Source organism: Hemitrygon akajei, chromosome 27, assembly GCF_048418815.1.
Source record: "Hemitrygon akajei chromosome 27, sHemAka1.3, whole genome shotgun sequence".
Lineage (NCBI taxonomy): Eukaryota > Metazoa > Chordata > Chondrichthyes > Myliobatiformes > Dasyatidae > Hemitrygon > Hemitrygon akajei.
In genome coordinates, this window is record NC_133150.1 from 34,814,684 (window position 1) to 34,837,067 (window position 22,384).

General features: G+C 45.8%; 1 protein-coding gene across 4 annotated transcripts in view; it reads left to right on the forward strand.

Annotated features, from left to right (window-relative positions):
- Positions 1 to 14,060, forward strand: part of LOC140717249 (kelch domain-containing protein 8A-like) — a 48,193-nt gene extending 34,133 nt beyond the window's left edge. For all 4 annotated transcript variants that reach the window (XM_073030616.1, XM_073030619.1, XM_073030618.1 and 1 more), the window contains 5 exons: positions 431 to 954; positions 4,498 to 4,662; positions 5,364 to 5,579; positions 7,938 to 8,039; positions 12,463 to 14,060. In XM_073030616.1, the coding sequence (XP_072886717.1) occupies positions 558 to 954; positions 4,498 to 4,662; positions 5,364 to 5,579; positions 7,938 to 8,039; positions 12,463 to 12,656 (1,074 nt within the window). In that variant the 5' untranslated portion in view covers positions 431 to 557 and the 3' untranslated portion in view covers positions 12,657 to 14,060. The remainder of the gene's footprint in view (positions 1 to 430; positions 955 to 4,497; positions 4,663 to 5,363; positions 5,580 to 7,937; positions 8,040 to 12,462) is intronic.
- The last annotated feature ends 8,324 nt before the right edge of the window (positions 14,061 to 22,384 follow it).

A 22,384-nucleotide genomic window follows, 5' to 3' on the forward strand; every position in this document is an offset into this window, starting at 1 on the left:
TTGATAAGCCTGTGGCCTAAGGTAGAAGGGGATGAGTTCCCTCCCCATGGAATGTGTGGAATTTCCCCAGGTGCTCCGGTTTCCTCCCACAGTCCAAAGGCGTACGAGTTGATAGGTTAATTGGTCATTGTAAATTGTCCCATGATTAGGCTAGGGTTAATTTGGGGGTTGCTGGGCGGCATGGTTCAAAGGGCCAGAAGGGCCTACTCCGCTCTGTATTGCTAAGCAGATAGATAAATAATAAATTATTTATTAAGTGGGATTCACTGCTCAGCCTCACGTCTTAACAGGGACGGTTTGGGTAAAGATAGAGACACCTTCCCCCTCCTAGAGCTGTATGTCAGAATGAGTTCAGGCAAGGAAAATGGAGTGAAGTGTCTTGCCCCATTTATAAGTTGCCGGTAACCACATCTTGGTTTCTTCTTTACAGTTTTGGCGTTCTTTGTGTTGTCTGGGAGCTGTGTACCAGTTACTGCCAGATGGACTGCTGTAGCTAAAACCAGGTTCGTATTGGTCACATGGCCCTTCGGCGGACTACATAACGGAGAAGCGCGGGGATGGACAACTGCTTAAGTGCCATGTCCGTGCCCAGCACCAGGTCATTCCACTGGCAGTCCCTGGCAGCCTTAGCCGTCGGTCGAGTCTACTGCACCCCTGTGGAGAGTGGGGGACAACTCTACCTCATCGGGGGCTGTGATGAGAGCGGGGCCCCCATGAACACTTGTGAGGTCTACTCTCCGGAAGCTGATCAGTGGACGACCCTCCCACCGATGCCCACGGTAAGAGCAGGCGTGGCCGCGGCTCCCCTGGGGAAGCGGATCCTAGTGATTGGCGGCATGGGAGTCCAGCGGAGTCCCCTCTCCACGGTGGAGATGTACAACGTGGAAGAAGGCAAGTGGGAAAGGAGGAATTCCTTGTGCGAAGCTGCCATGGGTGTCTCCGTGATAGTCAAAGGTAATTGCACAAGAGTGACGAGAGAGCTCAGGAATATGTAGAGAAGGCAAGATTACTTAGAGTGGGTAAAATCACGGAAGACCAATTACTGATACTCACAGTTATGAGGAGGAATTTCTTCAACCAGAGGGTGGTGAAAATATTGTGGAATATGTTGCCGCAGACAGATGTGGGGGCCAGGTCATCAAATACATTAAAGACAGAGATTCAATGGTTCTATTTAATATTAGAATATGTATGCAACCTGAAATTCTTATTCTTCACAGACATCTGCGAAACAGATGAAACCCCAAAGAATGAATGTTAGAACCCCAAAGTCCCTCTCCCCACCCCCACAATCACAAGCAGCAGCAAAGCTTCAACCCTCCCCTTTCCCCCTCCCCCTCTTGCAGGAAGCATCAGCCCCCACCACTACCCATCAAGCAATAGCAAGCCCCCATTATAGTCCATTAGAAGCTACTGTCCATAACCCAGCACGTTGACGTGCCACGGGCTCTCTCGGTCACTAACGAGAGAGAGAGAGAGAGAGGTGTCGCCCCCTTCCACAACAAGAGGGGAGATCAGCAGTTCACTGTTTCGATGCTGCAGTCTGCAATGTCGCTATACTAAGAGTTTCTCTGACTCGAGAGTCAGCAGCAAACTTTCTCTCACCATCCAGAGAGAGAGCAGTTGCTGGAGTGTCGAGTCCTCTGACAGCCGTACCCTCTGTCTTGATGTTCTGATCTCCCATGATGCTTCAGTCAGCAACACCTGCTAGGAATGGGGTCGCCCACAGGGCCACAGACCCACACCCCGAGCACGCACATCTTCCTCTCCTAGAGATATTGAAAACTTGGCCACTCGGCGAGCTCCAAGAGCGGGAACCGACCGCAGTTTCAGTGCAACTGTAGGTCATGGATTCCACAAAACCCCAGCCACCTTGAAAAGGAAAGATAAATAGGTTCTTGACTGGTAAGGGATTAATGGTCTTGGGGAGAAGGCAGGAGAGTAGGGTTTGAAATAAATCAGCCAGTTGGAGCAGACTCGACGGGCTGAATGGACTAATTTTGCTCCTATGTCTGGTGATCTTTTGATAGATTACTGAGGGAGTGATGGCAATCTGAGGACTTGGATTAAGGAAGGAGCAGTGGTACAGAGGAGATGTGGAATTCTCCTTCACACAGTAGACTGTGATGATCAGCCTTTCTCTGCCTAATCAGAGCAGTGGAATTAGACTCAACAGTAACTTCATAAATACTCCTTCACATGAAGAGCGTTTGATGGCTTTTGGTGTACTCACTGAAATTCAGAAGAATATTGAAATCGATCGAATGGTGAAAGGCCTCAATAGAGTGGATGTGGAGAGGATGTTTCTCATAGTGGGGGAGTCTAAGACCAGAGGAGACAGCCTCGGAATAGAGGAATATCCATTTAGAATGGAGATGAGGAGAACTTTCTTTAGCTGAAGAGTGGTGAAACTGTGGAATTTGTAACCAAGGCAGCTGTGGAGGCCAAGTCACGGGATATATTTGAGGCAGAGGTTGATAGATTCTTGATTAGTCAGGGCATGAAGGGATATGGGGAGGAGGTAGGAGCTGGGGCTGAGAGGGAAATGGATAATGAAATTTATCACACCTGTGATTTATCGCAGATGGCAGAGAAGACTCAGTAAGCCAAATGGCCTAATTCTGCCCCTATATCTTATGGTTTTGTGGCCTCATGGAATCAGATAAACTAAAACAGAAAGCAGTACAGACTATGTGTATGAAACATTGAACTTGGACCAACTGATAGCTCTTTCAAAGAGGCACAATGGGCTGAATCTTTGCTACATGTTTCTGGGGTCACTAAAGAAGATGTAATGAGCTTCCTGTTATCATAATCAACCCTTGTGGACAAGTTGCAGTGAATGATACTAGCTGCCTTCTCACCTCCATCTACACCACCAGTGCTAAACAACCTGTTGCACCCCTCCCTGGAAGGCACTGATTTCTACAGCTCTCCTTATCAAAGCAAACAGGAGCCACCACCACCGCCCATCCCAAAACCTACATGGACCTTCCTTACTAAAATCAGTGGAACACTGTTGCATTCCCAATATCCTCACAGGAGGAGACATCTAGCTACTGCACTGTCCCAGCTGTTTAGTAGTTGAATCACTTTCTTGACACAGACATATAATTTCAAAGTGCAAAGTAAATTTATTATCAAAGTAAATATACGTCACCATATACTACCCTGAGATTCCTTTTCTATCAGGGATTCACAGTAGTACGAAGAAATAATAATGATAAATAAACAAACAGTACATATCGAGAACATGAGACTAAGAGTCCATAGGTTACGGGAACAGTTTGGTGATGGGGTGAGTGAAGTTGTCCTCTTTGGTTCAAGAGCCTGATGGTTGAGCATGAACCTGGTGTTGAGAGTTCTGTACCTCTGTCCTGATAGCAGCAGCAAGCAGAGAGCATGGCCTAGACGGTGGGGATCTTTGATGATTGATACTGTTTTCCTGCGACAATGCTCCATGTAGATGCCCTCAGTGATGAGGAAGGCTTTGCCCTTGATGAACTGGGCTATGTATGCTACTTTTTTGTAGATTTTCCATTCAAGGAAACTGAAGTTTCCATGCCAGGCCATGGTGCAACCAGTCAGTGTACTCTCCACCGCACATCTATAGAAGTTTGTCAAAGGTCTAGATGATTGCCAAATCTTTGCAAACTTGTGAGAAAGTAGAGGCATTTCCGTGCTTTCTTTGTAATTGCACTTATGTGCAGGGCCCAGGACAGATCCTTTGAAATGATAACAGCAGGGGATTTAAAGTTGCTGATGCTCCCCGTAAGGCAATAACCTGAGGTTTAAGGTTGTGGCTTCCTGGCACATACAAAATGTCGTCTAGAGCAGTACTGAAGAGTGCGACACTGTCCAATGTGCAGTAGTTCAGATCAAATCATAGATGTAAAAGCCAATGGCACTATTAAGAGCATAAAATAGTACAGCGCAGAAACAGGCCCTTCGGCCCACAATGCTGCTGCTGACCTTGATGCCAATGTAGCTAATCCCATCTGCCACCCCATGATCCATATTCCTCTGGTCCTTCATGTTATAAAGTCGAACCTGGAAACTCTTAGCCAAATTTATTCTTCATCCCCTGTCTAATAAATCAGATTTGTCCCTTATCACAATACTGTCTGTGGGAGCTTGCTGTGGTCAAATTGACTGTTGCCTCTCCTACTGATTGCAGTTGGATGACACTGAATATACTTCACAAATTCAGTGGATGTGAAACACTGGTGGCATGGAAGATATTATATAAATATAAGCTTCTTTTTCCTGTGTATGTACATCAAATGTGACGGGCTGGGATTAATCCTGCAATCCAATAGACTTGACATCTGGGCTCACCATCGAAATTTAGTTGTAAAGGGAGGTGACAGAGCAGCCAAAAGTGGTTAATAAGGAGAAAAGGGGAGGAGTGAGTCATGTGGACAGTTCAGGTTTACACCTGGCTGTGCAACAGTGAATTGAAACTTGCCATGAACTTTGTGACCTGTGTGTTGCCAGACGGTCAGGTGTACGCAGTGGGTGGAATGGGGTCGGACACGCATCCACAAGCCCGCCTGCAGCAGTACGACGTCGCGAGTGACGTTTGGCACACGCTTCCTCCCATGCCCACGCCCAGATACGCAGCCAGCACCTTTCTCCGAGGCGGGAAGATCTACGTGTTTGGTGAGTCTTGGCGCTTCGAGAAGGAAAGCTTCGGTTTGCCGTGCTGCCTTTCCCAACCTTTTCATTCACATAGAGAGACTGCACAGTAACAGGCCATTCCAGCCCAACAAGCCTGCAGTGCCCAATTACTATATCCACGTGACCAATTAATCTAATAACCCGCACATCTTTGGAAACCACAGCACCCGGTTGAAAGCTCTTGCAGTCAGAGGGAGAACATACAAGCTCCTTACAGACTGGGTTTCTGGTGCTCTGACAGCATTGCACTAACCACCATGTTACTGTTCTGCCCCATGCTATACCACGCATCTTTAGGCTGCACCTCCTGCGTTGCCACTAATGTACTGTCTGAAGTGAAAACATCGTTCTCAGGTGAGAAATGTTTGCACAGCAAACCCACAACTCTGTCTGTGATGAGATCCACTAATGGTGTTGATGCAGGTACAGACACCAAGAACAACTTGCCCGCTTTACCAAAGTGCTGTGGGATATTTTACGCGGCCTCCTCTCGGAGGTGGCACCTGTCACCGCGAAGCGCTCCCTCGGTGCTGTTCGTGAACTGCTTGGATGTGTGATGAGCTGCTCTTTACTTTTCCTCCATGGCTTGGCCTTCCTGCCACGTTGGAAGCTGCCAGACTGTCAAAGCCCGAGGCCTCCTTGCGTCGTGGAATGGGGATAACATGTGTTTTCTTTCTGGGTAGGTGGGAGGCAAGCAAAAACTCCGGTCACCGCCTTTGAAGTCTACGACACCGAGGCGAGGTCGTGGGCCAGGTTTCCCAGCATCCCCTGCCGGCGGTCCTTCTCGAGCCACGTGATGACTGAGAAGAGCTTCCTGACTCTGGGAGGCCTCCAGCAGGCTCGGGGCTACAGGAAACCCAAGTTTGTTAGGACCGTGGAGGTGTTTGACATTGAGCAGGGTACGTATATGCAGATGCAGGCCACACAGCCTCTGGAGGCCTAGCATTCCCTCCATTTCCTACTCTTTCACTCTTACCCCTCCACTCCCTCCCCAAATAAAACAAAGTTCCCTTGGTCCTCCTGTTTCACCTCATCCTTCACCATCAGCAGCATGTGGTATCACCACCAGCCCTGTCTTCCCCTATTTCACCACCTATCTGCAGGGACCACTCGCTGAGCCACTTATCTCACACCTCCCCATCTACTGGCACTTCCCCCTGCGCCTGTAGAAGGTGCAAAACTTTTACTCATTTAGAGGTACAGCGCAGAACAAGCCCTTCTGGGCCAATGGGCCGGATTGCCCAGCAACTGATCTTTTTAACCCCGGCCTAATCACAAGACAGTTTACAATGACCAATTACCCTACTAACCGGTATGTCTTTGAAATGTGGGAGCAGACAGAACAAATCAATGCATCCACAGGGAGAACAGACGGCGCCAGAATCAAACTGCAGTACTTCGAGCTTCTGGCTAACCTCTACACCACTGTGATGCCCCATATAGGAACAAAACTCGGTTACCTCAGTCCAGGGACATCCTCAGCCATCTTCCCTACAGAGAAGGGTATGCCTCCTCCTTTTCCAAATTAAAATGTTTAAATTGAATCTGTTGAGTGTTGTACTCTTAGAAATTATTATTTCTTCCAATACACGTCCCTCAATGATCTGCAGCTCATTGCTTTGGTCCAGGGACGCGACTGATTTGGTTTGTGGCGTGTGATCCAATATGAGTCTTGGTTCTCAGTTTGGGCTTTTACAGACTCCGAGGGAGGAAGCAGTCAGACTATTTGGCCTATTGCAGATATCACACAGACTGCAATGTCTCAATTTAGATAGGGCGCAACTTATTGAACAAAGGGAGCTTAGAAAAATTATGTCTTGGCTCTCTCCTACATACTGAATCCCACACAAACAAGGAACTTCTGGCAAGCTTTACACTATAACAATTTCAACAATTAGTCAAATACTAATATTGTTAAAGTGGTACCAATCTGTAATCACAAATATTGCAGGACATACCAACTGTGGTAGGCCTAATGGGAAAATGAACATCTAGCTGGTTTAAAAGAATGGTTTGCATTTAGAATCAGAATCAGGTTTACTATCAGTGACTTATGTTATGAAATTTTTTCAGCAGCAATACAGTGTAGTACATAAAAATTGTTATATTTTAAAAATGGAAAACATTTCTAAATGGAAATTATTGTTATATAAAGCAACCAGTTGATTGATACTCCAATAATGGAGGTCCAGACTGATTGGATCTGGTGTAGGCTGTTTTGACAGAGGTTAGTGATGACGTGTAGAAATTCTTAGTAGCACAGAGCAGTTTTTGTGGAGTTCCAAGCGGAGTTGCTGATTCGTGCTTGGGAGCTAGAACCCAGGATGACTCCATCTTCCTAAAATAGCCCAAATCAGTTCAGTGTTTCTAAGATTAACCAACAGCCAGGCCAGGAATTATTTGCAGACTATTAATGGTCTTCAACGGACCTTTATTGATTTATTTAGAGATACGGACCTTTCTGGCCCAATGAGTCCAGTTACAGCCCTGTGACCAAATAATCCATACGTCTCTGGTCTGTGGGAGGAAACCCACGAAGTCACGGGGAGAACATACAGACTATGGGCAGAATTGATTCTGGGTCAGTGGCACTGTAGTAGTGTTACTCTAACCACTACACTACACTACCATGCCTCCCCTAGGAAATACCAAAAAAAAGGTCCAGTGTATGGAGTTGAATATTCATCAAATTGCTTGTCTTTTGCTCCTTCGAAAACACGTTTTGTCTCTTGATGTGCCTTGGAGAGGCTGCAAAGAAGAAATTAGATTGATTAATGGAATGAGATGCTTCCCCTTTGAAGAAAGAAAGGATAGAATGGGCATTGAGCACTTCAGAAGAATGGGAAATGTCTTGAGAATTGACAGGATAGACATGAAGCAGAGTTTAGAACTACTGATCATAACCTCATGGTAAGCAGTGGGGAATTTTCCTCTCTTTAGACTGTAAATCTTTGTAAGCTAGAGTAAATAAAAAAACTGGAATACTTTTTATTTACTTAGGCCACCCACTGAGGGAATTAAGGAAAATAGATGTAGAGTGGGAAAATGGATGTAAGAAAGATCATCAAGAGTTTATCAACTGGTGGTTCATGTAAATTGCCTTAATCTTTTATGTCTCTATCCATCTCTCAATTTCCTATCTTTTCTCTCCCCTTTTCCTTTACTTTCTCTCTCCCTTCCTCTCTCCTTCTCTCCCTCTGCCATTTCTTGCTTATGCGCTCCTCCTGGTCTCTGCTCACTCCCCACTTACTGCCCAGGAAGCTGGATAAAGACAACACGTCGCTTAAACATGAAGACTAAAAGGGCTGACTTTGTGGCTGCGTATCTCCAGGGAAGGGTCATCGTGGCTGGAGGACTGGGTAAGTCAGTCACCAACATTACTCTTCAGTAATTCCAACCTTTGAACTACATTCAAAGCCCTTCCATATCAAGCACCATCTCCGGTATGCCTTCTTTTCCATGGAGATGTAGGGAAAGGTAAAATGCTGAAGAAGAAGGAATCTGACAGGAGAGGAGAGTGGACCATGGGAGAAAGGGCAGGAGGATGGGACCCAGGGGGAGCTGATTATAACAGTTAAAGATGTTGGCAGGAACATTTAACCCAGACTGGGTAAGGATGGCAGTTTACTTTCCCAGTCAAAAGGAAGATATGGGCAGTTATATATAGTTACCGATCTCAGATTTTGGAGCTTAAGAGATCAGATTAGATCAAGCGTTCAAGTCTCCCGCATGGGAGTCAAACTCAACGACCCCAACTCAAGAAGCAAGTAAGTTACCATTGAACTTTGAAAAATATAAGTACCAGATGGAAGTAGAGGAATTTAAAAAATGTGTTAGCCCCCTTCTCCTCTCTCATTAGAGACCAAGTCTTCTGAGGAAAGGTTGAGAGAGTATTCTCTTTGGAGGAAAGAAGGATGAGAGGTGACCTTGATCGAGGTGTACAAGATGATAAGAGGCATAGTTAGAGTGGACAGCCACAGCTAGGGGCTTTTTCCTAAGGCAGTTATGGCTAATACAAGGAGCCATAATTTTTAGGTAACTGTGGGAAACTATAGGAGGAATGTTAGAGGTCTGTTTTTTACACAGAGAGTGGAATGTGCATGGAACGCACTGCCAGGGGCGGTGGTACAAGCAGATACATCAGTGAGATTTAAGAGACTCTTAGATAGGCACGAAAAAAATAGAGCGCTATGGGAAAGGGAAGTGTTTGATCATATCAAATGGTTTAAAGGTTGGCACAATATCATGGGCCAGAGAACCCGTATTGTGCTGTACTGGTTTATGTTCTGTTTCATATTGCCTTAAGACACATGCTCGTCCCCTCATTCACTTTCTCACAGGGGAGAACTGACTTAGAAGACTCAGAACCGGTGTGATGTGTGCGTATTTCTTGAAAATAAGTGGCTGGCCTCAAACCTTAGCCACATGCAATTCCAGGCTGTCACCAGCAGAGGCTGCTAGAGGCCAAGAGAAACAAATCAATCCACAGGACACGTTCACTAATTTAGGGAACACATCTAGATTGGACTTCAACCAGGCTTCTCATCACATACTCGCATGGTCTATTGAATCTGTCCACCTCCTGCTGATGTTGACAGATTGGTCAGGATTGGAGAGAATTGCCCTGATGATACTTGTTTTCACTTGAGATCAGGTCTTTATTTAACATTAACTTTAATAATAAAAAAAAACTTTTCCGACGCTGTACTGGGAGTGACACCTGAGATGATACTGTTAAGTTGCAGCAGGTGAAGAGACCTAGGAAAGTGGGAAAGCACAAATTCCCCACTGACCACAGGCCATTTGTGGAGCTGCCGCCTCACAGTTCCAGAGATCTGAGTTCAATCCTGGCCTCCGCTCCTGCCCGTGTGAAAATGTCCCCTTCTACTTATGACTGCATGGTTTTCCTCAGTATGTCCCAGATTCCTCCCACATCCCAAAGAAGTGTAGTCAAAAGGAGAATGATAGGTTGATTGGAATCTGTAAATTGTCCCGTAGTATGTAGGTGGGTAGTGAAATCTGGAGTGATTTGATGGCATTATGGAGGGAATAAAATTGGATTAGAGTAAAAGTATGGTTGATAGTCAGCATAGATTTGATGGACTGAAGGGCCACTTTCCATACTGTATGCTTTTGAGCCACACATTGGGGGTGGGGCAGTGTGGAGAAACTCTCTGGAGCAGTTTTCATACAACTGAATTGATTCACACCTATTCTCCACACAGAGCTATTACTTTAGTATTTAACGTAGTTCTCAGTCCTTGACACGAGATTCTGCAGATGCTGGAAATCTCGAGCAACATCCACAATCCTTTTAAACACTTGATGTAGCGTAGTTCATTGCAAGCCAAACTTATTAGTTTTTCCAACCATTGCCTGCATTTTGATGCTCTGTTGATGACAGATCACCAAAGAAACAGGTCCTTCGGGCCACGGATCTCCTGATTCCCGCTATGTTGGTTGGTGAGGTGGGGTGGTGTAATCTGGGAGAAATGAAGTGTGTATGAGGAACAGAAACAGGCCCTTTGGCCCATAGAATCCATGCCAACCCTCAAGAATTAATCCCATTGTGTTCCCTGCACATTCCCTTCAACTCTCCCTAGATGTTACCATTCACCCACATACCAGAGGGAGGCTTTGTGAGACTTGCTGCACAGGAAATTGAGTTTATTGTCATATGGGCAAATAGACGTGTGCACAAGTGTAATTAAAAGAAACAACAGCAGCATCACAGAGTATTGAGTACTTAACATTGACAAGGAAAATAAACAATCATGTAAATAATAAATAATCATGTAAATCATACATGATCTATACAAAAAAAACACAATTAGAACAAAAAAAGTCAATGGGAGTGCAGTGTGGTCTTAGTGTATCTAAACTGAGGTAGTGATCAGGGTTGTGCTGGTTGGTTCAAGAACTGAATGGTTGAAGGGAAGTGGCTGTTCTTGAACCTGGTGGGGGTGGGAGGGACTTAAGGCTTCTGCACCTCTTATCTGATAGTAGCTGCAAGACGGTGACATGGCCCAGATGGTGTGGGGCTCTGATGATAGATGTTGCCTCAGAAGTGAACACGATGAACATGGGCCTAAGAAATGTGAAGGACAATGGCCAATGAGACAGGATGGATGGATGTGGATGTTATGAGGGAGTGCATGCTGGCGGGAGATAGACAACATGTGTTGTAGAGTGGAACAGCTGTGGACTTGGGACCAGGAGGAAGGGGACATCAGAAGCATGCGAGACAGCAGGTGCTGGAATCTGGAGCAATCAAAGAAAATACAGAAGGAACTCTGAGGCTGTGCATCAGTGGAGGGAAGCAGTGGTCCATGTGCTGGGTGGAGACCTGAATCAGGACTCGAAATGTAGTGGGCCGATAACCAATTGAAGGAGGTGCGTAGGAAGAAGTGAGATGGACTGGAAAGTGATAGGTGGGATGAGGTGAGGTGGGGGATGACGGACAGATGGGACTGGGGGGGAGGGGAGAGGAGAGTTCAGAGGCACTGGAAGGAAATGGATAAGGAAGTCAAGTCAGGTCACTTTTTATTATCATTTCAACCATAACTGCTGGTACAGTACACAGTAAAAACGAAACAACGTTCCTCCAGGACCATGGTGCTACATGAAACAACACAAAACTACACTAGACTATGTGAAGCAACTCAAAACTACATTAGACTTCAGACCTACATGGGACACGGGAAGTGGGGGAGCAAGAACATAGCGGCAGAAAAAGGCAGAGTATGGAAGCCGTTCCAGGTCTTGTGTTGTATTTGTCGCGGAGATAGGTGGCATTAGTGCGTAACTATTTTAAAGGTTTTCGTATAAGCATCCACATGAGTGAAACTGGAATGGGTTACCATGTGGAGCATTACCTAGTGTGAGCCACCATGGATGAAGGGAATTAAAAATAGATTGGGTGGTGAGGAAGTCACTGGATCCCAGGTTTGCCTCTTGGATGCAGAGGTGTTTTTGCCAGAATGTTGGAAACTGAGAGAAGACCTGATAGAAGTTCATAACATTTAATTTTTTTAAATTTTAGAGATACAGAAGGGTAACAGGGCCTTCCAGCCCAACAAACCCACAATGCCTCAATACACCCATGTAACCAATTAACCTACTAAACTCTACGTCTTTGGAATGTGGGAGGAAACCAGTGGACTTGGAGGAAGCCCCTGCAGTCGGAGGGAAAATGTACTAACTCCTTACAGACAGTGGTGGGAATTAAGCCAGTGTCACTGGTGCTGCAAAAGCACACGCTAACCAGTAAGCTACTGTGTCAACCCTAAAATGAGAGACTTAGTAGGGAAGGCGGTCAGAATCTTTTTCCCAGAGGAGAAATGTCAAATACTAGAGGAAAGTGCGAGGAGGAAAGTTCAAGGGAGAACTGTAGAGCAACTTTTGCTCAACACAGTAATTGGTGCATGAAATGGTATACTAGGGTGAATGATGGAAGGTGCTAAGCTAGTTGTTTTTAATAGATCTTTAGATAGACACATGATTATGCAAGGAACGGAGGAACTTGGATCATGTATGTACAGGCTGAAGAGAGTTAGTTTAGTTTGGATTAGTGTTCAGTACAAATATGGTGGGCCAAGAGGCCTGTTCTTGACCTGTCCTGTTCTATGTTTTATGCCATATAGGCCTCTGGCAGAATGTTTTGATTCTTAAGCTTCCAGTTTAGGTTAACTGCGTCCTTGGTAGCAGCTGGCAAATAGCAGTGAAACTGCTAGGGACCTGAGCAGGCATTGGGATGAGTGATGAGGTGCGTCTGCCTTTCAGGTGACCAGCCAGCTGTCCTCAGCTCAGCCGAAGCCTTGAATCCGGTGAAGAATCGGTGGGAGAAGCTGCCGCCCTTGCCCACCGCCCGCTGCACCTGTTCCAGCATCGTCTTTAAGAACCACCTCTTTGTGATCGGCGGCGTGTCGCAGGGCCCCAGCAGCGCTGTCGAAGCTCTCTCCCTCACAGACTCTTAAGCACTTGGTTACTGCACAGTGGGATGGATAGATATCATCCAAAGGCCAGCTGGAAGTCTCTTCATTCAAGATCTTCTGCCATTTGCTTCTGGATAGAGAAGGCTTCAGCCCTTTTGAGATGTCAGAACTCATGAGAAAGGCAAATCCATTTCCTGACAACACCCAACACTTCCCCAACACTGAAGAATGAATGTCCAGAGCAGGGGTTCCCAACCTGGGGTCCATGGGCCCCTTGCTTAATGGTATTGGTTCATGGCATAAAAAAGGTTGGGAACCCCCGGGTTAAAGGAAATCTTCGAGATCTGTATACATTGAACTTTGTGTGAAGCAATGTGTATTTTTTTTTTTACAGATGTCAGATGTTTAAGGAGTTAAGGAGTTTGCACATTTGTAGATCAATCCTAGTTGAGCTGCACAACGTTCTATCATCACCCTGTTCCTCCTTCATGTAACGTGAGGATTAAGTTAAAAAATGACTTTGTTTGCACATTCTTTGTCTTGCTTTCCTCAACAATCTCCATCCAGAGCTCAGGAAGTTTATCCGGGACTGTTCCAGACATGAAGCAGGCTTCACTTATTTCTCAGTTAAAGAATGTTTGCACAAAGCTCGGATGAAGCTGACTTCTTTCTGCGAAGTTACGAGGGTGGGGGATTGACTGCACAGGAAGAAGAAAATTTTGTAGCATGACTCAGTCAATAAGAAGATGAAAACAGCCTGCTTCTTGGACTCAAGGTGAGAATACAAATGGACTTCAGTTCAACCTCTAACATCAGACAATCCTGTGTACCTGAATGCTTGAATTGTACCCAATCTAACATTAACTTTTTTTATGGTGATTTTACACTTGGAGCAGGCAGTGACATGGTAGGAAGAGTCTAACCAACTTCTCCTTCACTTTTAATGCTGCACCATCATTTAATCCCGTACTCTGAATGTCCCAGCAGTCTTTATTGATATAGGTGGGCCTCTATAACGAATGGCTCTGCTTTTGACCTTTCAACACCTTTCCACCATCTACAATCATACTGGGAATGTGATGGACATCCCTGTTATCTAATTGAATGCTGCTCCAAGAACATCCAAGAGTCTTTGCGCCATCCGGGGCAGAATGAGTGGCACCCCATCAGCCATCTTGAACCTTGACCAAGAGCGCCAGTGTTCCCCATCCGCCGGAGAGCACGGCTGTTCAAGTCTTCCAGAGCACATCCCAAACCTATGATCTCAACTGCTGAAAGAGGAGGGACAATGTGCAGGTGGGAACTCCATCATCCACAGGTTCACCAAATGCTCACCATCCTGACCGTCTCCTTCATTGCTCGTCCAAGATCCCAACACACTTTACTTAATAGACTAATGAGAGTATCATTTTGACAGAGACTACTGATTTAAGAAGACAGCTCAGTGCTCCCAACCTTTTTTATGCCTTGGATCAACACCGTTGGGCAAGAGGTCCATAAACCCCAGGTTGGGAACTGCTGTTCTTAAGTTCTGCATCCTGAATACTGAATCTCTAGATCGATACAAATCTTGACATTGAGCTGTAGAATCGAGCCTATGATACATCAGCATTGACCAATAAAGTCAGTCATTGGGCCCCAGCACCTGGAGGTTCCAGTTGATTTTGGGTGGAAGTTCCAATATGCATCTTCTGAGCATGCTCCATGAAACTGCAACACTCCAGCCAACAGCAATAGGTGGACTGATCCGGGGCGCAAGAAACTAACGCTTTAAAGGAATGGTGAACAAGTTAGCAAAGATTATTGTGGAAAACAGCTTTCTAATGGATGATGCTGGGGTCTGCTTGGCTGATGCTCAATACCACACAAGCATTGATGTGATTACTGTTAAACACATTGGTATAGATGCACTATTCTTTATACCATGACAGTATAATCAAATGGTGTAATTCCTTGTATAGTTACACCCTTTGACTTCAGTGTAAAGTCTGGTTATTGGCATTGTTTTGAAAACAAATTCTGGGAAATTTGATAAGGGATTAATTACCTGGACTAAACTACGCAGGGGTGTCTGAACATATGTATATACTCAGTGGCCACTGTAAATTAGCCAATCATGCACCAGGAACTCAATGCATAAAAGTATGCAGACATGGTCAAGAGGTTCAGTTGTTGTTCAGACCCAAACATCAGAATGGGGAAGAAATGTGATCTAAGTGATTTTGTCAATGGAATGATTGTTAGTGCCAGACAGGATGGTCTGAATATCTAAGAAACTGCTCATCTCCTGGGATTTTCATGCACAACAGTCTCTAGAGTTTACAGAGAATGGTGCAAGAAACAAAATTCATCCAGCGAGTGGCAGGTCTGTGGGCGGAAGTTCATTGTTAATGAAATAAGTCAGAGGGGAATGGCCATACTGGTTCAAACTGAAGGAAGGCGACAGTAACTTAAATAATCACACATTACAACAGTGGCACGCAGAAGAGTATCGCTGAACGCCCAACATATCAGACCTTGAAGTGGATGGGCTGCAGCAGCAGAAGACCTCACCGGGTTCCACTCATATACCTAATAAAGTTGTCAGGAAATGTAGAGAAGGCTTGACCCAAAAGCAGAACAGTGGAGATGATTTAGCAGTAAATTATATTTTACTAATAAACTGCAAAATAACAAGCCATGTGGGGCCTCAAAATAAAAGAGAACAGATACTTAACATGACAAGGCAGCAAGATAACTGAAGGCTAAGAACAACTGGTTAAGGCAGGCTGGTTCAGATGAGTGAACTAATATTGTGGATGAGAGGAGGGTTTAAATAGGCTGCAGGTGATGAGGTGGAAATGAATGGCAGGTAACGCCTGTTACCAGAGGGAAATTGGGACAAGCCTGCCTGTGCTGCAGGCCTGACAAGTCGCCCCTTTCTGCAGCCTGCACCCAGTGGTCTGGGGCAATCCGAATGGGTCCGGTGGACCTCTTCAGTGAGCGATGGATCCAAGATGAAACTGGATGCCACCCAAGACCTCTCCTCTGGGCCACACCCTTCCCAGTCAAACAGGTCCTGCACATCCCATCCACGACGACGCAAATCCATCAGCCAGTACAGACTGGACAACCTTCCACTGTCTTTGCTTCTGGGTGCTCCATGGATGACAGGCTTGAAGCAGCACACGTGGAAAGCAGGTGTGACCCTGAGCAGGCGTGGCAGCTGGAGACAATAAGTGACTGGCTTCTTGCAATGGGTAATCTTCAAGGGACCAACAAACTGGGGCAAGAGCTTGCAGCTTTCGGTGCACAGGGGCAAATCTCTAGTGGACAGCAAGGCATAATTCCCAGGCCAAGGTAGCCTGGCTGGGTGCCAACATCAGTTAGCCTGGTGTAAGTAGGCAGAGTTAGCAACAAGGATGTCCCTCCATTCCCTCTTCCAAGCTTCCAGCATTGCCAAATCAGGGTACTGGTGGACGGGACCTCCACCATTGGCTACTCCACAGAGAGCAATGGGGGTTGGTAGCCATGAAGCACTTCAAGGGGTGACCTAACTGTGGCAGAGGAAGTGTGCAGATTATGGGACAGTTCAGCCCAGAGCAGATACTACTACCATGTGGAAGAGTTAGAGGCAGCAAAGCATCACAGAAACCTCTCCACCTTTTTGATTGGCCCTTTCCGATTAACCACTGGTCTGCAGATGATAGCCAGAGGACAGACTTACTGGGTTGCAGAAGTGGAAAACAAATTGTGGGCCTCAGTCTGACACAATATTGTGGGGGTAGCATGGAGGCAATCTACATGTTGGAGGACAAGGTCTGCCATCTCAGTGGCTGACAGAAGTTTTGGGAGAGCAATGAACTGGTGTTGCAGAAAATCCAGGGTCCCTTGTGCACTTTGATGGCCGGAGAGGGGTGAAGAGTGGGCCTAGTATGTGTATATGGCTGTCAGGTGTGTCGGCCAGATCAGGCTTCTGCTGTAGGGCCTTGTGGATCTGGTTCTCAAGTCCCAGACGATCGGGGTGAAGATCTGGGAGGATAGAATGCTGAGCTAAGGGTCAATCTCCATTTCAGCTGGGTCGATCTGTCGTGACAGGGCATCCACCTTAGTGTTCTTGGAGCCAGGTTGGTAGGTGATGGTGAAGGTGAATTGCTCAAAGAACAGGGCCCAGCAAGCATGACGTAGATTGAGTTGGCAGGTCTGTTGATGGAGATGAGGTTCTGGTTGCCAGTCCAGGTCAGAAAGGACTCAATGTTACCCATCAGCTAATGTCTTCATTCCTCCAAGGTCCATTTAATGGTGAGTAGATCCCTGTCTCCTATTCCACAGCAGTGCTATGTAGAGTTGAACTTGCGTGTGAAGAAGGACAAAGGTGTATCTTCTCGATTGGTCTTTGCTGAGAGAGGCTGGCCCCAACACCCATATCAGATGTCAGATACATCCACCTCTTACCACGAAAGGTCCAGATGACGGAGAACGGGAGCAGAGGTGAGGCGTTAGATGTGCTCCTCGAAAGCGCGATCCACAGCAGCAGACTAGGTTCTCCGTGAGGTGGTGAAGATCTGGGCCTTACGGAGTGCTTCGAATACGCTATCTATCAAGGGGAGAGGGTAGCATTTCTTGATAGTAATTTTGTTGAGTCCTCTGTAGTTGATGCAGAGACAAAGACTCACATCTTTATTTTCGATGAAGAATCCTGCGCCAGCTGGTCAACTGAAGTGGTACAGTATCGCTTTGGCATTCGTGACTTGTGTCTCAGGAAGGAAGTGGGAGAATAGATGACCTCATGGAGGGCTGGTGCCCAGGATGAGGTCTTTGCGTAGTCATGTGGTCTGAGGTGACAGGGTGCTGGCTTCCCCTATACTGAAGGCAATGGCTAATTTCTGATATTCCTGTGGGAGTGTGGTGAGGTTGAGAATTTCAGCGATCTCCATGGATTTATGGGATGAAGCCAGCTGATCTTGCAAGCAAGTGGTCTGGCAGGTGAGTCCCCAGCTCAGCGGTGGATTGGATGACCAGGCAAAGTGAGTGGCATGAGTGGAGAGCCAGGGGTGATCCAATATGAGAGAAGTGTTGGATAAGTTGACAAGAAATTGGATGGACTTGTCATGCTCTGACCATCCCAGACCGCAAGGGATATCCATCAGTGGCCGTATTGCAGAAGGTGTGAGAGACAGGCTTGGTGGGGAGACCAAGCAGCACGCAAAGGTTCCGGTCCAGAAAGTTGCCTGCTCCGCTGGAATCCACCAGAGCCCCGTGTGGTAGAGTCGTCGGGGTGTGGAGAAGGACAGAGAGAGTGGGTTGGGCTACGGGGCTGGAATAAGAGGCCAGGGGAACCTTACCAGGTTGAAGGCCCCTCATCTCTACCTGGTGGTGCTGTTTAGCCGAGCGCAGTGGGCATTTGAAGCGGTAAGTGCACAAGTTGTTCCTCCACTGACACTCATGCTCTTGGAGAGTTAGGGGAGATCTAACTGCCTGGGTTCTGGAAGCATTGGTGATGAGGGTCCTGCAGCCTGAAATGGTTCTGGGAATGGAACTGGGGTTCTGGCTCATGATCTGGAGGGTCTTGCCATAAGACACTTGTCAATTCAGAGGGCCAGAGTGATGCGGTTTTCTCGGTCGGGGGGCATCTCCTTTGTAGACAGCTCATTTTTCAAGTGCTCTGAGAGGCCGTGATGGTAATGAGCCAGCAGCACTTCTGCATCCCAGCTGCATTCCGCTGCTGGGGTCCTGAATTTCACGGTGTAATCCAGCACTGGCACAGGCTAAGTATCTGTTCTGCTGCCTCCCATCCACTCCCTGGATGATTGAAAACCTGGCGCATCTCAGCGGCAAAATCTTCATATTTATTGCAAACGGTGGTTCTGTTTTCCCAGTTATCGGTGGCCCAGCTCAGAGCTCACCCAGACAAGAAAGAGATGATGAAGGCGTTCTGGGCTCGGTCCATAGACCACAGAGATGGCTGGAGCTCAATGTATGATGCACCGTGAGTGGAAGTTGGAGTGTTCAGGCACCGGAATCCAGGGCTCTGGAAGAGGAGGTTGACTGGCGCAGAGTTGCTGTATCGAGACAGAGAGTGGCAAGCAGATGTTCAATGGTTTCCTGCTGCTTTTGGGTCATGTGCTCCTGTCGACGGATGAGGTCCTGTAGGCAAGCAGCTCTGCTGGGTCAATTGCTTGTTCACTCACCCTGTCAGGAAATATAGAGGAGGCTTGGCCCAAACGCAGAGACAATTTAGCAGTAGATGATATTTTACTAACAAACTGCAAAATAACAAGGTATGACGGGTCGCAATATAAGAGCGGCCAGATTCTGAACATAACAAGGTAATTGAAGGCTAGGAACAACTGCTTCGAATGAGTGAACAAGTATTGTGGGTGAGAGCTGGGTTTAAATGGGCTGCAGGTGATGATTTGGAAATGAGTGGTAGGTGGCTCCTGTTAGCTGGGTGGAGACTGGGAGGTGCCTGCCTGTGCAGGTTTGAATGAAGTGGCCAGTGAGTGTACTTTATTTTGGTTGTATGGGTTTAATCGAGCTTTAAAATGTTTCCATTCCTCAAGGAAGTCAAAAGCTAGAGTTATACATGTAGGACAATCAGTAATCAATCTAGTAGGGGACATAATGATAAGAGAGGAATTTAGGAGTCACTTTATCTGGAGAACAGAGTAGCAAAGATGTTAGTAACATGCCAGACGCACAGCTACACAGCGACCTAGACTAACAATGCAAGGAAGTGATCGCCATCTGATCCTTCATTTACATTTATGATCCAAATACTTTCCCTTCCTCCACCGCCACTCCCACTACATCACTTGTGGCTTTTCTTGGCTCGTTTTGGTACAATGGTTATGACCCAGTGTTCTTTTAAACTTCCTGCTTCATCTCAAGCTTAAATATACGTCCACATTCTTTGCCAGTTCATTGAAATCTATAAAAAATGGGAGTTGATACTTCAGTGCGGGATCTAATGTTGTGCAAATGAAGCGAGGAAAGACACAAGATTGGGTATGTGATCATTTCCTTGCATTGTTGGTCTCGGCCACTATTCAAATGTGACTGTCGGCTGCTTAGCCCAAGCAAAGATACCTAAAAACTGTTTTCCAATTGCTTCCAACTCCATATTTCCTGCGGTCTAAAAGATTTTGGCCAGATACCTGTCTTGCATGGAGCTGCATTGCTTGCAATCCAAGTACAACTTAGAGTTTTTTTTTGTCTTCGTGGGGGTGATTATAATTGAAATTATCTTAATCAAATAACCAACTACTTCTGGATACGCACTTGAATATCAAGGTGTTTACCAATATCCAGCCCTGAGTATGTGGACTTGTATGCAAAAAAAAAATTGGCCCATTGAAGGAGAAATACCTCAGTGACACCTTCAACAAGAGATTGCAAGATGTCTTGCAGCCCAAGAGCTGTAGCTTGAGGATCCTTGGGGTCTTCCAAGTGTGAGAATTCCCCAGAAAAGAGGTGGTGAACCTTTTAGAAAGCATGTTCCCAAACTGGTGATAATCTTCTTTAAAAAAAAAAGTCTCTCGTATGCCATGGCAATTTTGAGCAGATGTTATCATTGATTAATGAATTACTAAGAATAATTATTGACAGCTTTAAGGAAAAAGGATGAGTCATGCTGCTTATTTACGGGTACTTTTTGTTTTACATGTATAACAGAGACAGATTGAACTAAATGAAGTATTTTAGAAAAACTGTTCAAAAATGATCATCTTTTAAAAAACACAATTGAAAAAATAACATAATTTCTATATAGTATTGTTACTGTAACCATTTACAAGGAGCTCAGAGACCTTGACCTTGACCCTACCTTGTGCAGCTGGATCCTGGACTTCCTGTCAGATCGCCATCAGGTGGTAAGAGTGGCCTCCCTCACCTCCAGCCCTCTGACTCTCAATACAGGAGCCCTCAGGGCTGTGTATTAAGTCCCCCTCCTTTACTCCCTGTATATCCATGACTGTGACGCCACCCACGGCTCTAATCTGCTAATTAAATTTGCCAATGACACTACATTGATTGGCCTTATCTCAAACAATAACGAGGTGGTGTACAGGGAAGAAGTCATCTCTCTGACACAGATGTATCAAGAAAACAACCTCTCCCTCAATGTCACAAAAACAAAGGAGCTGGTTGTGGATTACAGGAGGAATGGAGACAGGCTAACCCCTATTGACATCAATGGATGTGGGGTTGAGAGGGTAAACAGCTTCAAGTTCCTCGGCATCCACATAACCGAGAACCTCACATGGTCTATACACACCGTGTAGTGAAAAAGGCACAACCACACCTCTTTCACCTCAGACGGTTGAGGAAGTTTGGTGTGGGCCCCAAATCCTAAGAACTTTCTACAGGGGCACAATTGAGAGCATCCTGACTGGCTGCCTCACTGCCTGGCATGGGAACTGTACCTCCCTTAATCGCAGGACTCTGCAGAGAGTGGTGCGGACAGCCCAGTGCATCTGTAGATGAGAACTTCCTATGATTCAGGACATTTACAAGGACAGGTGTGTAAAAAGGGCCTGTAGGATCATTGGGGACCTGACTCACCCCACCCACAATCTATTCTAGCTGCTACCATCCAGGAAATGATACCGCAGCATAAACGCCAGGACCAACAGGCTCTGGGACAGCTTCTTCCACCAGGCCATCAGACTGATGAACTCATGCTGATCTGAGTGTACTCTATATTACATTGACTGTTCTATTTATTAAAAATTACTATGATTGCACATTGCACATTTAGACAAGAAATGTAAAGATTTTTACTCTTCATGTTATGTGAAGGATGTAAGAAATAAAGTCAATTCAACTCATTACCATTCAAATACTGATGTGTACACCAGATCTGCGAGAATTTCAAAGCATATCATCCAACATTAAGTGTTCTCATAACTGTCCAGCTGGTGCCAAGCTGGCATGCAACACTTCCTGTAAAAACATTTCACTGCCCTTGGGTTCTGAAAAATAATTTGCTGCTTTATTTGGCAGGAAAAATAATCATTACACTAATTTTTATGGGTGAGTTTTAAAGAATCAAGTGACAACATTGCATGTCACTTGCCAGCAAAGATTTTGAGTGTGCTATCTCTACAGTACAACATTATTGAATTCTCCGCTGGGTTCATTAGTGACCACGTGGCTTTGAGTTGTGATCTTACCAGTGTGGGAACATCTCTATTATTCCACTAAATTCTTTATAAACTTTAAGTCCTTTTGGGTTACCCATCAGTTTTAGGGAAAAACACCACAGTTCAATCAGTTCTGAATGGTTTTAACCTCTTCAGATACGAAAGGGTCCTTTAAGAAACTCCTGGATAGGTACATGGAGCTTAGAAAAATAGAGGGCTATGGGTAACCCTAGGTAATTTCTAAGGTAAGGACATGTTCGGCACAGCTTTGTGTTATGCTGTTTACCCTCTCAAACCCGGATCCATTGATGTCAACAGGGGTTAGCCTGCCTCCATTCCTCCTGTAATCCACAACCAGCTTCCTTTGTTTTTTGCCACATTGAGGGAGAGGTTGTTTTCTTGACACCACTGTGTCAGATGTCTTTTTCCCTGTAGGCAACCTCATTATTGTTTGAGATAAGGCCAATTCGGCACAGGCCGTAATGTGCTGTGGGTTTTCTATGTTTCTATATAATGCAAAGTGTAACAAGGCCTATAAACCAGAGCAGCCCCCTGGTTTATGTACTTAATTAAATTGCTGGGATTTAATTGTTGATTGGCCTAAGTTATTGCAGTCAGGAGTATTTTCAATTAACAAGGTAACAGATT